This window comes from Phoca vitulina, unplaced genomic scaffold (genome assembly GCF_004348235.1).
Source record: "Phoca vitulina isolate PV1807 unplaced genomic scaffold, GSC_HSeal_1.0 scaffold22, whole genome shotgun sequence".
In the NCBI taxonomy this organism is placed as follows: Eukaryota; Metazoa; Chordata; class Mammalia; order Carnivora; family Phocidae; genus Phoca; species Phoca vitulina.
Genome location: NW_022589725.1, coordinates 28,149,009 through 28,164,372, shown reverse-complemented (window position 1 = coordinate 28,164,372; position 15,364 = coordinate 28,149,009). Strand labels below are relative to the sequence as shown.

Below are 15,364 nucleotides of genomic sequence, written 5' to 3'. Positions count from 1 at the left end.
ACACACACACACCATATCATCTTTATCCATTCATCTGTCGATGGACACACACACACACACACACCATATCATCTTTATCCATTCATCTGTCGATGGACATCTTGGCTCTTTCCACAGTTTGGCTATTGTGGACATTGCTGCTATAAACATTGGAGTGCACGTACGTACCCCTTTAAGATAAAAAATTTAGGTCTTTTTCTATGGGCAGCATGAAACTACTAGGGGGTCTTGATGGGGGAGGTGTGTGTGGAATGATCGGATTTAAGTTTTAAAAAGCTGCCTCATCAGTTGTGCAGAGAAGGGATTGGAGTGGGCAGATGTGGACACAGACAACTGGGGGAATCCCTGGTAAAGGCCATCAGAGACCCAATGGCCCAAAGTGACATGGTGATGATGGTGGTGGAGGATGGAAGAATAGAGCTCCAAGAAGTTTTTACAGAGCAGAGGAGCAAGACCTAGTACCTGTTGGGCTATGGTTATGTTGGTGGGGAGGAGGGGATCAGGCATGGCTTCAGCATCTGTCTGGCGGAGGTTGCTGGATGGTGTGGTGATATGCACCAGACAAGAACTAGAGTTGAGACTAGAGAGAGCATGTGGAGTTTGGTTTTAGACAAGATGACTTTGAAGTTCTTGTGATGTGACATGTAAAGAATGATGTCTCCAAGTTGAGTACATGGGTCTAGAGCTTGGAAGAAAGGTGGGAAATGTAAAGGGAATTTGAGACTCGTTAGCCTGTGATTATCAAGGTTGGTGGGGTCTCCCAACCTCCCAATGTCCTGTGACTTTCATATGTGAGCAGATGTGCCTCAGGGCCTTTGCATGTGTACCAGTCAGTGCATTTAACAGGAACAGTAAGTTGAACTACCAGTTAAAGGTTGGGTTGAGAATTCCTCCTCTAAAATGAAGCAAAATATATTGTGTGTTTTTATACTAATAATCGAGATACAGAAATTTTGTTTTCTCATATTTCTTTGTCCTCTTTCTCCTTCCACCTCCTCATCCTCCTTTCTCCTTTTTTTCTCTGCTTTTCCTTCTCTTATTTTTTTCCATCCTGTCCACTATCGTGGCATGTGGTAACCTACACTGACGTTTTATATGGGCACAGTGCCATAACAGAAAGGTCACCCTTTGGGGTTTACTTTTCTCAACCCATGTGGAGGGTTAAGGGACACTCTTTATAAACCAGTAAGAGGTAACTATCTGTCTGTCATTTTACATGGGCACATACTGCTTATAAGTAGATTTAGGAACCAGAGATGCATCCTTAAGTAGAGTACGCTTTTATTTCTAAGTCTTATTTATGCATCTAGATTAATGTTTTCAGTTCTGGAGAAATTTTACATGCTAATCACTTTTTGTTAATTTTAAAATTATTTTTTAAAAAATGCTAGTCATTTTTTCCCTCTAATTAATGCTGATTTATTTTGATTTTCCCGGTTAATAGATTACTGTCCTAGATGAGACATGGACCGTATTCAGGCGCTACAGTCGTTTTCGAGAAATGCATAAAACATTGAAGTTAAAGTATGCAGAGGTAAGTTATGAAATAATTATCTCCAATTAAGAACATTTATTTTATAAAGCAAATGAGCTGATTGCATTATCAATGCTCCCCCCCGCTTTTAGGTGTCAGCTTGTAAGTGTCACCAAGTTTTATTGCAATTACTCATCTGTCAAAGGTAGCTTTTTAACTTCTGTTCTTTGTTCCATTTCCATCCTACACAATTTAAACATTTCCTGAACCCAAGATTTTGAAAGTGATAGTAAAGTGATGGTAAATGAATTCTATCCTTTTCATAAATTTTACAACGAACCTTAAATAAATATTTTAATCAATTTACAACTTTTAAACTGTAAGACCTATTAAAATAGTAATAAATCCCTCAATATAGATTTGTCCTTTCTTTTCTTAAAAAAGACTATATTAATACTTAGACTTCTACTTAATGAGAAGTTAAGTCTTAAAAGTAAATTTGCCATCAGACATGGATGGGAGATAGATCATAAGTATGGAATTATTTAGAACCAAGGAGGCATTTCATGCATCTGATCAGATATCCAGAGTATATTGATACATTGTTATTCTTTTCCTCTTTGGACAAAGACTAGTTTTTAAAATACTTTTGACTTGGGGCGCCCAGGTGGCTCAGTCGGTTAAACGTCTGACTCTTGGGTTTCGGGTCATGTCATGATCTTAGGGTGGTAAAGATCAAGCCCCACATCTGGCTCCAGTGGGGAGTTTGCTTAAGGATTCTCTCTCTCTCTCTCTCTCGCTCTCTGCCCTCCGCCCCATTCACACTCACTCGTTCTCTCACAAATAAATAAATCTTAAAAAAATAAAATACTTTAGGGGTGCCTGGGTGGCTCAGTTGGTTAAGCAGCTGCCTTCAGCTCAGGTCATGATCCCAGGGTCCTGGGATCGAGCCCCGCATCGGGCTCCCTGCTCAGCAGAGAGCCTGCTTCTCCCTTTCCCTCTGCCTGCCACTCTGCCTACTTGTGCTCTCTCTGTCAAATAAATAAATAAAAAATATCTTTAAAAAAAAATAAATTAAAAAATAAAATAAAATACTTTATAGCAGAGAAGTATTCCTAAAATTAATGTGTATTTTCCAAGCGAGTATTTATTTACTTTTATTTCAACTAAAGGAAACCTTGTGTCGGCACAGCTCTTTGGGAATTTTGGTTTGAACTGACTGCAAATCAGTCAGTAGTCACTGTCTAATACCTGCTTTACCCAAGTATTGTTTTTCAGCACTATTTTTATAGTTTCTTATGATATTCTAAAAAATAATTTAGTCAGACTTTTTTTTCTAGTTCACACTAAATAACTAATGTTTCCTTAACCTTTCCATGCCTTCTCCTCTTTCTTATCCAATATAAATATAAAGAAAATTCCTTTTTGTAAATAAGATGGTTCCTTGAGTTTTGGTAAAATTGAATTATCTGAAATCCGGTTGTTTAAGTATTAATAGTATTCAATTAAATATTGAAGAAGCTTCAGGTATGAATTTTAGTTCAGTGTTCCTCAAGGAGCTCAGTCCCAGAAGTAACTGCATCAAAGTCATGTTATTAAGTTTCTACAATTTACACTTCATGTCCCAAGTTAATATTGACAATAAAAATTGTAAGTATCATGTACATATTAATGTATAGAGTGACTTGTTTTTAAAGTGAGCTTTGCAGCTCATTACCTGCCTGATTATAAGTTACTATACCAGTACTTTAATAATGTGCAGGTTTTCATATTAACTTACTAAATTCCCCGATGATAGAAATGTGTATGTATGTATCATTCATACCATGACTTATTTCATATCCATTCTTTCAGTGACATTAGTTCAGGGCAATACTACGTAGGCAAATTTAGTATATTCTAATAATGGAGTGGTGGACAGGAACAAAAATGTCTTCTCTTAGGTATCCTCAATTCCTCTTGGGACAGACTGACAATAAGCAAGGGAAAAATAATAACTATCACTTAACAAGTATGTGTGCTATGTGACAGTTACCATCTTAAGTGAGCTGCATGCCTTTGAGGAAAAATATCAGTAAAATGTAATGGGGCAGAAGGTGTTGGGCATTTTAGTATAGGGTTGTTTCAGGGTTGGGCTTTCTGATGAAATGACATTTTAGTTGAAATTTGAGGTGAGAGACATGAGTTTGGAAAGAAAGAATGCACGGCCCTAATCAGTGTTTTTTTTTTGTTTTTTTTTTAAAGATTTTATTTATTTATTCATGAGAGACAGAGAGAGAGACAGAGGCAGAGGGAGAAGCAGGCTCCCCGCAGAGTAGGGAGCCCGATGCGGGACTCGATCCCAGGACCCTGGGATCATGACCTGAGCCGAAGGCAGACGCTTAACCGACTGAGCCACCCAGGCATCCCGCCCTAATCAGTGTTTTTAAAGAAAACTTCAAAAGAAACAGAAGTGATCTTTAAAAATATAATAGAAGAAAACATACCTGAGGCTAACAGTGATGTAAACATGTAAATCAAAGAGGTTGCCTGTTAGCAGGTGAAATTAATGAACATAGATAATCACATAACATAAAATTCTTCTCAAGGGAAGAAAGAGTGTATTGCATACCTGCTGAAAAAAGTTAAGTGACCTTTGAATGAGGAAAATCGAGCTGGTCTCCTTCATTCGGTCAGTCGTAAGTCTGTATTGAACAGCTCCACACCGAACACCATTGTAAGCAAGACAGCCACGTTCCCTCCTCTCGCAAAGCAGAGAGAATGAGCAATAAACAAACAAACTAATAAGTGAGATCATTTTAGATAACATTAAGTGCCGAGGCAGTGTGATAGTGTAGTATGATAGCTGGGCATGCAGGGAGAAATCTGAATGTTAAAAAGGAGGCAGGCATGAAAACCTGGGGGTGAGCCTATCTTCAGTAGAGGGGACAGCAAATGCACAGGCCCCGGAATGGGACCAAGCCTGGCCTGTTCCAAGAATAAAAAGACCCGTGAAGTGTCAGGTGTGGTAGAGATGAGGGCAGGGAAGTTGATGGGGACTGTATCATGTAGGGTTGTGAGTTTGATCCCGAGTGCTGTGGCAAACCACTGGATGATATTGAAGAAGGTCTGCACATTCACACTAAGCTGGAATTTCCGTTCTATCCATGTATGACTTCTCACAGAAACCTTTTTCTGGAACACAGGCTCACGATCTAAATGACACCCAAGATTGGAAATTGCTTATCCGTGTTGAGTCCAACTTTGTGACTTATAATTTCTTTCTTCTCAGGGCAAAAAAAAATGTTAAGAACTTACAGGCATGTGTGTGCATCTGTTTGAAAGAGAGGAGGTGATGTGAATAGGGATTTGAAACCGTGTGGTGATATCCTAAAACAAACCGTGCCTCTAGAAAGGGAAGTTGTGCTAATTACAAAGCCTGAGGGGACACCACTGAGCTTTGCAATAGCCACACTCTAATTTCCTCACCAGTGACTGAGTGCTGATGGCGCCCTGGGTGTTGTGTTATGCTTTTGCCATTCATGACTTCCTGTGGTTGGAGCCAGAGACTTGCCTCTTGTCACACAACTGGTCAGCAGAAGCCAGTGTGGAAGCCTAGATGGTTGGATCCCATTTACTATTTCTAACCAAACAATACTATAAAAATAAAAATGGAGGAAAAAAGGTGATCTGTAAAATTACAGCAACATGTCATTGTAGATCTAGATAAATCTTATTCCAGTGAGAGGAGAATAGCATCACCCATTTAACATTTTCAAGATGAAGCTTAAATGTCAAGTTGAATATCAGCTCTATTTTCTAACATAAAGTTGACTTTCCTTTTGTGCAGCCTACCTTCACATAATCTTACTTGCTAAGTGTTTGTGGAGACTTGAGATCAATAATGTTTATTAGGTCTTCAGTTAGGATTGCTCTTATTATTGTTCATATTATTGCCATCTCTGTGTATAATGTTAATCTTACTGAAGTAATCAGCTACCTCCAGATGATCTACTTGGCCTGACAGCATCCTAGAAATCACTTGACTTGTCAAAGTCAGAGCTTCTTCAGGAATGTCAAAAGGTTCAGATAGAAGGATGCTGAAAATTTATGCTCACAGATGACTGTTTCATAGCCAAGTGGGAACATGTTTCATTTACCTCACTCCTTCACCAAATTGGGGTCATTATTTCTATACAAGTAGGAAACTACTCTTGTTCTCTCAGTTGCAAGGGTAACAAGATGGTTGATTTTTTTTCTTAATGATACATACTAAATTGACCAAGTTATACAAAGTTTCACATTTTTAATCAAGCTGAAAAAATGTGCTTGAATTCAAAATACACAGGATTTGTAATTACTTGCCAAGATAGAGAATCTCTATTCACCTTAAAACTTTAGTTTGTTTTATAGCTTATAATCTTTTGGAACTCTGAATTATATCCTATTCATTCACACTTCCTTCTTGAATTTTAGCCCTGTTTTTCCTGGAGGATATATCTCTAAAGAAGTTTGATGAGACAGTTCCTTTTATGGAGATTTTCTTTTTTCTTCCAGTGATTTTTTTTTTCCAGATCATAAGTTACATGTTTATGGTAAAAGATTGAAATTATTCAAAGATGTATACATAGAATGTGAAAGTTTCTCTTCATCTAGCCCCCAGAAGTTAACCGTTCGCAGTGCCCTTAGAAGGTCTTCTTGGGTCCAGCTAACCATTCAGACTCACAGGACTCCCATAGGCCATCCTGAGCATTTTGAGTGACCTGAGAAAGGTGTAAGCAGATAGCTCTGCTTGCCAGCAGAATACCTACAGGGACATGCTGAGTTATAAGAGTCACCTCACTCAGGGAAGCCTAGAGCTACGGCCTCCCGCCAAAGAGCTATCACTTCCCCAGTCTTCCAACACTTTATCCATTTATCAAGCGATTGATCATTTTGCCAAGAGCAGTGGTCCTAGTAAACAAAGTTGGCATACCACCTAACTGGATTTTCAGAATCCTCTTCATGGGTAGTTTCTAGGTTCTTGCTGTTGTGACTACCTCTCTGTGCACATTCTCTTTTTTGAGAAAGAGAGAGCTGGGTGGCAGGGGTGGTGGTGGGGGCAGAGGAAGAGGGAGAGAGAGAGAGAATCTCAAGCAGGCTCCGTGCCCAGCACAAGCCCGACACGGGGCTCGATCTTACAACCCTGAGATCATGACCTGAGCCAAGATCAAGAGTCCGACGCTTAACTGACTGAGCCACCCAGGCGCCTCCTATGTGCACATTCTTAAAGATACCTACCTGACTTCTGATTCACACATGCATACTTGCCCTGTGAAGCGATTTGGTAATTGCTCAACTGTCTTTAAAGACGAATTTACAAAAAATCAAGATTAGGAAAAGAACACACAGTAATTGGGGAGACTGAGAGACCCAGGGCCTTGCCTCTGGTAGTGACAAGGTTTTAAGAATTCCTTACCCATCGGGGCGCCTGGGTGGCTCAGTCGGTTGAGCGGCTGCCTTCAGCTCAGGTCATGATCCCAGGGTCCTGGGATTGAGCCCCGCGTCAGACTCCCTGCTCATCTGGGAGCCTGCTTCTCCCTCTCCCACTCTCCCTGCTTGTGTTCCCTCTCTCGCTGTGTCTCTCTCTGTCAAAAAAAAAAAAAAAAAAAAAAAATTCCTTACCCATCATTCAGCTAAATCTTCTAATTTCCCTGTTTACTTACCTTTATTTGCTTAATTATATACTGTATACTATAATGTCTCCTTCAGGAGAATGAGGTCAACTGAAGACCCTTCAAGGATACTTTATATACACTTGGGTGGTGAACCAATTAAAACAAGGAGGGGTTGTTGATTATTAGCTATAATGTATGTCTGTGAAGAAAACTGAAGAAATTTAGGGTTATTACACACAAAACAACTTAGTGAATTGAAAGGTCAAGGAGCCACTAGGTCCCATGAAATGCAGGCGTGGGCATTGAGGGCAGGGGTAAAGCAGAAACCAAAGAAAAATTTAGTCCATTGCTTTTGTACAGTGACAAATTTCAGAATAAAAAAAGGAAACAAAATTCTTTGTCCTGTATAATACTAAAGAAGAATAGATTGGCTGCAGGTGATCTTGGATCATAACGGGAACATTTGCTCATTCTATTTTCAGATTCATTGTCTGAGGAGGCTGAGCCCTCGTTGGAGGTGCTGCATTATTCAAGGTTTTTAAAATTGTTGTTTTATTTTTATTTATTCATTTTCCTTAATCTTAGCAGTTTCTTCTGGATTCTAAATAGGTTTCCCTTTTGTCTTGAATTAATTTGTCCTCTTGATATACTGACATGTATTGTGCAAGATAATAGCTCCTTCTGGCTTTCTTTCTCTGCTCCCCTTCATTGACCTTGTATGGAATCTTAATCAAATTAAACCCTGTGTTTTCAGATTCCACATCTGTAAAATGATAATGCCACAGCTAGTTTGTAAAAGCCTGTGAAAGCTTCAGATAAAATATGTTACTGAAAGTGACTATGAAGTAATATGCAGCATCTGCTAGAGAGCATGTCTTTGAAATTTTATCATGCAGATCATTTCTGCAGTGCTTTTTATCTGTATGAAAAACTTTTTACTCTATTAAAATCAGTAGTATAATCCCTTTAAACATCAGTCAAGTTAAATGCTCAGAAACAAATGTTCTCTTTTCGCCACAGAAAAGGCAGAGTTACTGTTAATGTCTAGTGTCCATGAAGTTTACCTGTGGATCCACGTCATAGTCTGAGAGTCCATCAAAACAAAACATAGCTCATCAAGAAGCTGAAAAGAAAGACTATTTGAAAACCATGTTCCCTCTCAACCATTAGAAAGAATAGTGAAGACATAGTGCCCCTGCCCCCTGCTTTCTGGATGAGTGGTCTAGTGGGCTCTGAACGTATTTAATGAAGTAGTAGGACACAGGGCTGGAAGATGAGAAGGTCATTGAGAGCTGCTCCTTCTAGGAGGTTCAGAGATGCCAAACTCTGATTCTTAGAGGACTTTATTTTAATACATTTAATAAGGAGCCCTCCCTTCCAAGTGCCAGAGCTTAGTGGGCACCTCACCTCTCAGGAGAACTCTCTCACACTGAGAACAGTGAGGCATTGGAATCCATCATCAAGGGCCCTTTTATAATCTTGGCCAAGAGCGATTCTGCAACAGGTGTGTGTTAGTCTGCCTAGAGTCCAGAGGACGAACCGTGGAAATGGGCTATGTTATGTATTAAAATGTACCATCCAAATAAATGCTAAGGGAACTTTTAATGCCTGTGTGTGGTGAGAGCATAAATCACGTGGAACATGACATGTGCCTGTCTGCATTATAACTGAGTTATCACAGTGAGTCTCTTAGAGTCCCTGAGTGTCAAACAGGAGATCAGCCTCCATCGGCTGCATCCCCAGTGGGGCTCCCTTCTCCCTACAGAGCTCAGGGAGAAAAGTATTTTCAGAGCCTTCGAGTAAAACATGAAAGATTGCTGTGTTAGAGCAACTGTTCTATCTCATGTCTGGCAGTCTCCGGGTACCCAGTAAATACCAATGGGAGGGGAAAAAAAGCGATTAGGCAAGAGGTGATTTAATTTGTATATGGACTTTCAGTTTGTGCTGATAGAACCATTTCTCACCTTCTTTATTTTCCAAGTAATTACCCCAAAGCTGCACCAAAAAAAAAAAAAAAAAAAGGAAAGAAAAGAAACTGGCTATTGGCCTTGGATTTGTTTTGGACAGCTATTTACCATCCATCACTGAAATGTATTCTCAACAGTTTTATAACCAGCATTCCACATTTAATATAAAAATTGCAAATCCACTCACCACCCAAATTATAATGCTACCAACCATAGCCACAGGGAGCATCCGGTAAGCCTTAGATAAATTCACCTGCACCAAGCCCTCACCCCCCTTGAATTTTTAAATAGCAGACAGCTTTGGAGGCAAAAATAGAACGCTGCCTGCCAGCTTCCTGACCTAGTATGTTATGAGAGACCCAGGTATCTCTCTGTATGGTTTCCATCACACCATTCTCCACCCGATAGATAAACAGTATTTAAATCACTGCTTTCAAGGGCAAGGGGAGCTGGGAGCAAAAGGCATCAGAATTTGCTGGGAATCTTTTCCAGGATACGTGGGCACCGGTGCCACACTAGGAAATTCTGATTCAGTAAATCTGATTTGGGGCCTAAGAGTGTGTAGTTAAGGACCAAATTCCCCAAATGATGCTCTCCGGGCCACTGGTTAATACGCTGCCTGTCATTTCTTTTGCATCCACCTTGGGAGCATTAGTTGATTTTTCATTATTATAGGTCACCAGTTCTAAAAAGTAATTTCCAGGGACCAATAATCTTGTCAAAGTTAATGACAGGCGAGTTTAAGCCTAGACAGTGAGAGCATGTTGATTGTTTCTTTGACCACCCAAAACTCTGAAGCATAGAGTAGCTAGCAGGCTTTCTTCTTCAGCCAGCAAGGAGACTTCTCTAGCAGGGTGTTGGACCCGTTTGCACACTACGAAACATAAGTACACCATGGCGCCTTAAAGATTTGAGTACTCCGCGGTTTCTCATTTTAGAAATGAGGACTCAAATGCCCAGAGTTGTGTTGAAAGTCACACCAAGACTTGGGGTGTAGGCAAGGTTCATGTCTCCTGATTCCTAGACCCTTCTTTGTTTTGAGTCTTCTTCTCCGTGACCATGTTCATTCAAGAAGAGGGAGTTTTCAGAGTGCCCCAGATGAGACCAAAGAGAAGAACATCTCTTCTCCGCAAAAATCTGTTACATAAGCAAGTCCCCACGGATAACTAGAAACTGGGTTTCTCCTGTGAAATGTTATGACAGTGACAGGTTCCTGCCATGCCTCAGTCCCTGAAAGAGGCAAGTAATGTCATAATAAGAGATGGAAAATGCAAGCATTTGAGTTAGTCCAACTGTATAATTATTCTTAAACATGCAATATTAAGTTTTCACAGATCTGAAACATTTCTCACTTTCAAAATGTTGCGGCACATATGAATGTCCTCAAATCTGTCTTCCTGGCTCATGCCTAAATAAGATTGACACTGGCTTTGGGAGGAGTGAGATTTTATGCAGAAAAGTTACAATCCTTATACCGAATATGACCAAGTCAGTGCAGTCTTAACTGTGTCCAGTGATGGTTTTGAACCTAGGATGACGCTGAGTTTTAGCACTTCAGTGACAGCAGGATAGCAGCTCTGTCAGTGGTATGTCCTCATTGTAATTGCTGGTTACTCCACATGGGCCACCAGCAAAGAGTCCTGCCTTACTCCCTCATTCAGCAAATGTGTCAGGAGAGTCACGAATGCACCCGGCTCTGGGCGAGGCACGTAGCAGGTATTCATAAATGCTGGGGGTGTGCTTGTTATCATAGCAAGGCTCTAAAGGTAGCTCATTGCTCCTTTAGTAATCCCCCTAGATTGTTCTGAAGAGTTGCTCTTTCATGGCTCTAACAGAACTTGGAAGATAATTGCTTATTTGTTTGTGAGTATATTTCTCAGTGATAGCTGTTCTTATAAGGCCTTGGAAGCTGCTTATTTTGAGTAGTCAGAAATGCTTCCACCTAGTCAGCTGTGAGAATTATGGCAGCCCTTTGATGAGTTTTCATTATTTGCGTTTCTCAAAAGCTGGAGTGGCTAAAATTTATGGCCACAAACCCTCAGGGTGTGGATGTTTCAAATGCTGTAGGTCATCATGTAGGTGTGTCTACTTGTAAAAGACAGGTTAAAGCTGATTTGACCAATTAGAGTGCCAGATGGCATTTCCCCCCACAGTCTTTAAAAATTGGGTACTACTTAGGTAGCCAAGTGTTACGGGAGTAAGGAAAAAAATGCCTAGTAAATGAGGAATGAAAATAAAATACACTTTTATTAGGTGGTAACAGAAGTCAAATGTTTTTCTTTCATTAGTAAAGATTCCACACTTTATTAGTTTGTTTTCAGTTTTCTTTCAGTGATTTATAATCTAGTTTTAGCAGCTTAATTGTTATAAAATCATAAAAGATAAGCAAGACTTTTTATCACTCATTTAAATTTGTGTATAAGGGCTGCCATTATTTATATCTAAAGGAATAACGATGCCATTTGTCAAAATCTATGCTTGTCTGTTGCCTCCGAGGCCACCTGGACCTAATATAGGGTCTGGCTAACCTAAAAAGTGAACTTGGCCAAGAGAGAAAGGCTTATAATAAAAGCAAGCTTTTCCATTACTTATCATTTGTCTTCTTGATGGCAGCAGACTGGCCAACATATCTTATTATAATCTAATAAACATTGAAGTCAGGATTTGAGCATGATGGGTCTTTGAAGATAATTGGGCTGTGTCAGTTCACCAGGAATCAGAAAGGGAAAAATCAACTTGGAGATGAAAATTTCACTCTGAGATCATTAAGATCATTAAGAAATATTACAAAGCAACAGAGAATGCTATGTTGCTGATACACATGCATATAGATACATGGCTAGCTAGCGTGATGGATGAATGGATTTCAATGCTTTCATTTTCCTAAAACTGAGATTCACAGATAATTCCGTAAAATGGCTATTAGTTATAAGCAACTACTAATTGTCTTATCTGACTCTGTTGATAATTCTTCATGTAGATCTGTTGTTCAGCCTACAAATTAGAGGCTTGTCGTTCAGAATAAAGTTAATAACTTGGGTTTTTAGGCTCCACAGTCACTGAAGAAGGGAAAGACAAATTTCACTGGAAATGAGTAGGCCTCAAAATTACTGATTTCATTTTTCTAATGGCTTTTATTTCAATCTTTTTGTCTTTAGAATATGTTTTATTTACTGAATCACAGAACAAGCTTGTCATAATGTTTCTCTTAGGTCAAAGAAATGTGCTGTTTTATCCTCATTTGTTTCCTGTGTTTTAGTCTGCATAATCACATTTTGTAATTATACAAAGTAGGCCACAGGGCTGTTAAGTTTTCTTCCAGTGTTCTCCAGGCCTACCATGTCTTCCACAAATATCCAATTTATTTGATCTTAGTCATCATTTTTAACTTTAACGTACAATTTTCCCATAAGGTCTCAAATGTCTTTGCATCATTTCCCACTCCTGCTGCAGGGATAATGGCTGTAGCAGGAAGAGATACCATTTTAAGGGATTGCTCATGAATACTGTCCCCATTTGTGTCTGTCCTTTTTCTGTTCTACAACCTCTTTAAAAGTAACATTCTTCATTATTATATTGGGCCCTATTTTCCTTCTACATACCTTGGCCTTTCTTCAAATAAGAATGCTGCGAAGATTTTACAGGAAGTCAGTACACTCCTCAAAGGCAATATAGCCAAGAGAATAGGTAAAACATCTCCATGGTACCTGAAATGCTACTTCCAAGTCCCACATACAGAGATTTTAATCATTGGTACTTGAGTTCTAGAATTTCAGAGCTGAAAGGGAACTTGAATGTCTTCGTTCAACTCCTTCAGGTTTCACAGGTGATAAAACTAGAAACTAGTTTTTATACATTGCTCAAGAATATACCAGCAGCTCCATGCTGAACTGAGACGAAATCTGCCCCAAATCCCAGGTTATTAAAAGAAAAAGACATATGGTGTTAATTTAACTGTTCCATTAAATCTGTAAAGAGAATAATCACTTTTTATTGTTTCTATAAAGATGATGTATGCTCATTTATAAAAATTTCACATAATACAGCGAGAAAGCAACAGATCACCCCAAATCATTCTCTAAATATAATTAATGTTACTATTTAATGAACATTATCTTAAGTACTTAAATGAATAGGCATGGATAAAAGGATGGATATGTAAGTTGAGAAAAAGAAATTAAAATAAGAAAAAGAAGAAAGAATGAAATACTTTTAGAACATTAGGTTCATTCTAGATATCCTATCTTTAATTGCTAACATTAAGTTTAATTTTACTTGAAGGTGTCAGAAGTGAAAGAAAATGAAATAAAACTGAAGAAATTGCTGAACTTCAAATTAAATGTTGCTCTACCAGAAGTTATAAGTTCTCTAAAATATATATGACTTTAAGCAAAAGGATTATAAACAAACATAAGAATGTGAGCTGCTAGTTTTCAAATGTGTTTCCATTTTACAAATTATCAGTTGTGTTTCCGTTTTATGAACAATCGATTGACTTGAGCACCTGTTTGGAGGTTCTAGCAGGGGAGCGCAGCTACTCATGTACCCTTGACCAAAGAACAGTCTTCCTCTGTTGGGGAATGTCATCCTCTATGACTGAGTGACCAAGCGGGCAGCTTCCAGGGGGAGGGATGCACGTGGAGTGGTGAGGGAGGAAGGGGACACCTGCCTAGCCAGCCAGGTCAGCTGAATCAACCCTGGTGATCAGTGGGGTGACAGATGTCCCAGCCAGATCACTCTCACATCCATCAGTTGACTGTTGTTACAAAGACAAATTAGCACACTTTAACTCCCGTCTCCCAAATTTTAAAAGTCATTTTATATTATCTTTTTTACATTGTCAAGATATATAGCGTTCACATTCTTTTACACCTTAGCCAAATATATTTCCCTGTTGGTTGTGATTTTAAATAGAGACAATATTTACTTTACCATCATTTCCTCATTCCTGAGATCTTTATATTGTGCTGTGTCTTGGTTGGTTATTTTTGATCATCCAGTACGTTTTGGAAAAGATGCCCTTTGATATGTTTTACTTGCATTCTTATGTGCTTGAGAATGTCTCTCTGTGGCCTGCACACTTGAAAGTCACCTTAGTTAGGTCTAAACTTGTGGGTCACGTTCCCTTTCCCTTAGCACATTTCATTTTGTGTCATTTTCTTTATATACTTTGTGCTCATCTGTTTTGTTTTTTTTTTTTAAGATTTTATTTATTTATTTGTCAGAGAGAGAGCACAAGCTGGGGAAGCAGCAGGCAGAGGGAGAAGCAGGCTCCCCGATGAGCAGGGAGCCCAGTGTGGGACTTGATCCCAGGACACTGGGATCATGACCTGAGCCGAAGGCAGACGCTTAACCGACTGAGCCACCCAGGCGTCCCTGTGTTTTCATTATATTTATTCTACTTCTGTTTCTTCTACTGGGGCTTTCATTCCAATTAATTTTTTTTTTTTTTTAGTTTTAGCACATTGGGGGTAGGGAGGGTAAGGGAGGAGTGGGGATGGGAGATGTGGTTGTACTGATTGTTCAGTCAACTTTCTTTATTTTAGAATAGTTTAGATGCTGTTTTTTGCCTTTCAGCATGTCTTGTTAAGTTTTTGCTGAAAGCCAGACATGGTGTATTGGGTAAAAGGGATTGAGGTAGATGGGCCTTTAGTGAGGCTCTAGGTTCATGGGCTAGGATGCAGGTGGTGTTTGCAGTTTGCTGTAGCTGCGGTGTCAGAGGCCAGCCTTCCCCCCAGTGTCCTTGGTTGGGTCTCCCCTAGAGAGGAAACCCTTTGGGTTTTCCTAGAGACTTCTTCAGTAGAGCCTGAGGCTTGCCGTTCTTCATCTGTAATCCGTTGTTGTGCAGGAGCCCTCCTGATGTGGTGAGGTGTGGCAGGAGTGGAAGGCCCTGTAGGCCTTTGATCAGGTTTCCTCTTCCAGTGAGCCTGCTGTTGGGCATTCCACTTTCTCTAGGTTAGACAGACTTTTGTTACCCAAGGTATGGTTAGATTCCAGCAAAAGAGTTTCCCTTGAGAGCAGGCCTGGTTATGGAGAACAGAGAGCTTTGGGTGTATTTCAAAATGGTTACTTTTTCTCTCCTGCCAGAAAGTAGCAGACTTTTCTCCCATCTCACAATGAGAACATGGGTGTGGAGGTAAAACTAACAGAAGTATGCAGACCCTACACATACACGGAGCTTGTAACACCAACACCACTCTGCACTGAGCCTCCAGTAACTCACCGATTACAGTTGAAAGTGTTCCTGACTCTCCTGGCTCCAATGTAGGCTTCTGTGTCACTAGGCT

The 15,364-nt window shown here is 39.7% G+C and overlaps 1 protein-coding gene across 5 annotated transcripts in view; it reads left to right on the top strand.

Moving 5' to 3' along the window:
* Positions 1-15,364, top strand: part of KIF16B (kinesin family member 16B) — a 298,817-nt gene that overhangs the window by 234,472 nt on the left and 48,981 nt on the right. For 4 of the 5 annotated variants that reach the window (XM_032419796.1, XM_032419797.1, XM_032419795.1 and 1 more), the window contains one exon: positions 1,445-1,534. In XM_032419796.1, coding sequence (XP_032275687.1) covers positions 1,445-1,534 — 90 coding nt within the window. Of the gene's footprint in view, positions 1-1,444; positions 1,535-15,364 lie in introns of those variants that run through there. The other variant, XR_004301248.1, reaches the window with a different exon arrangement.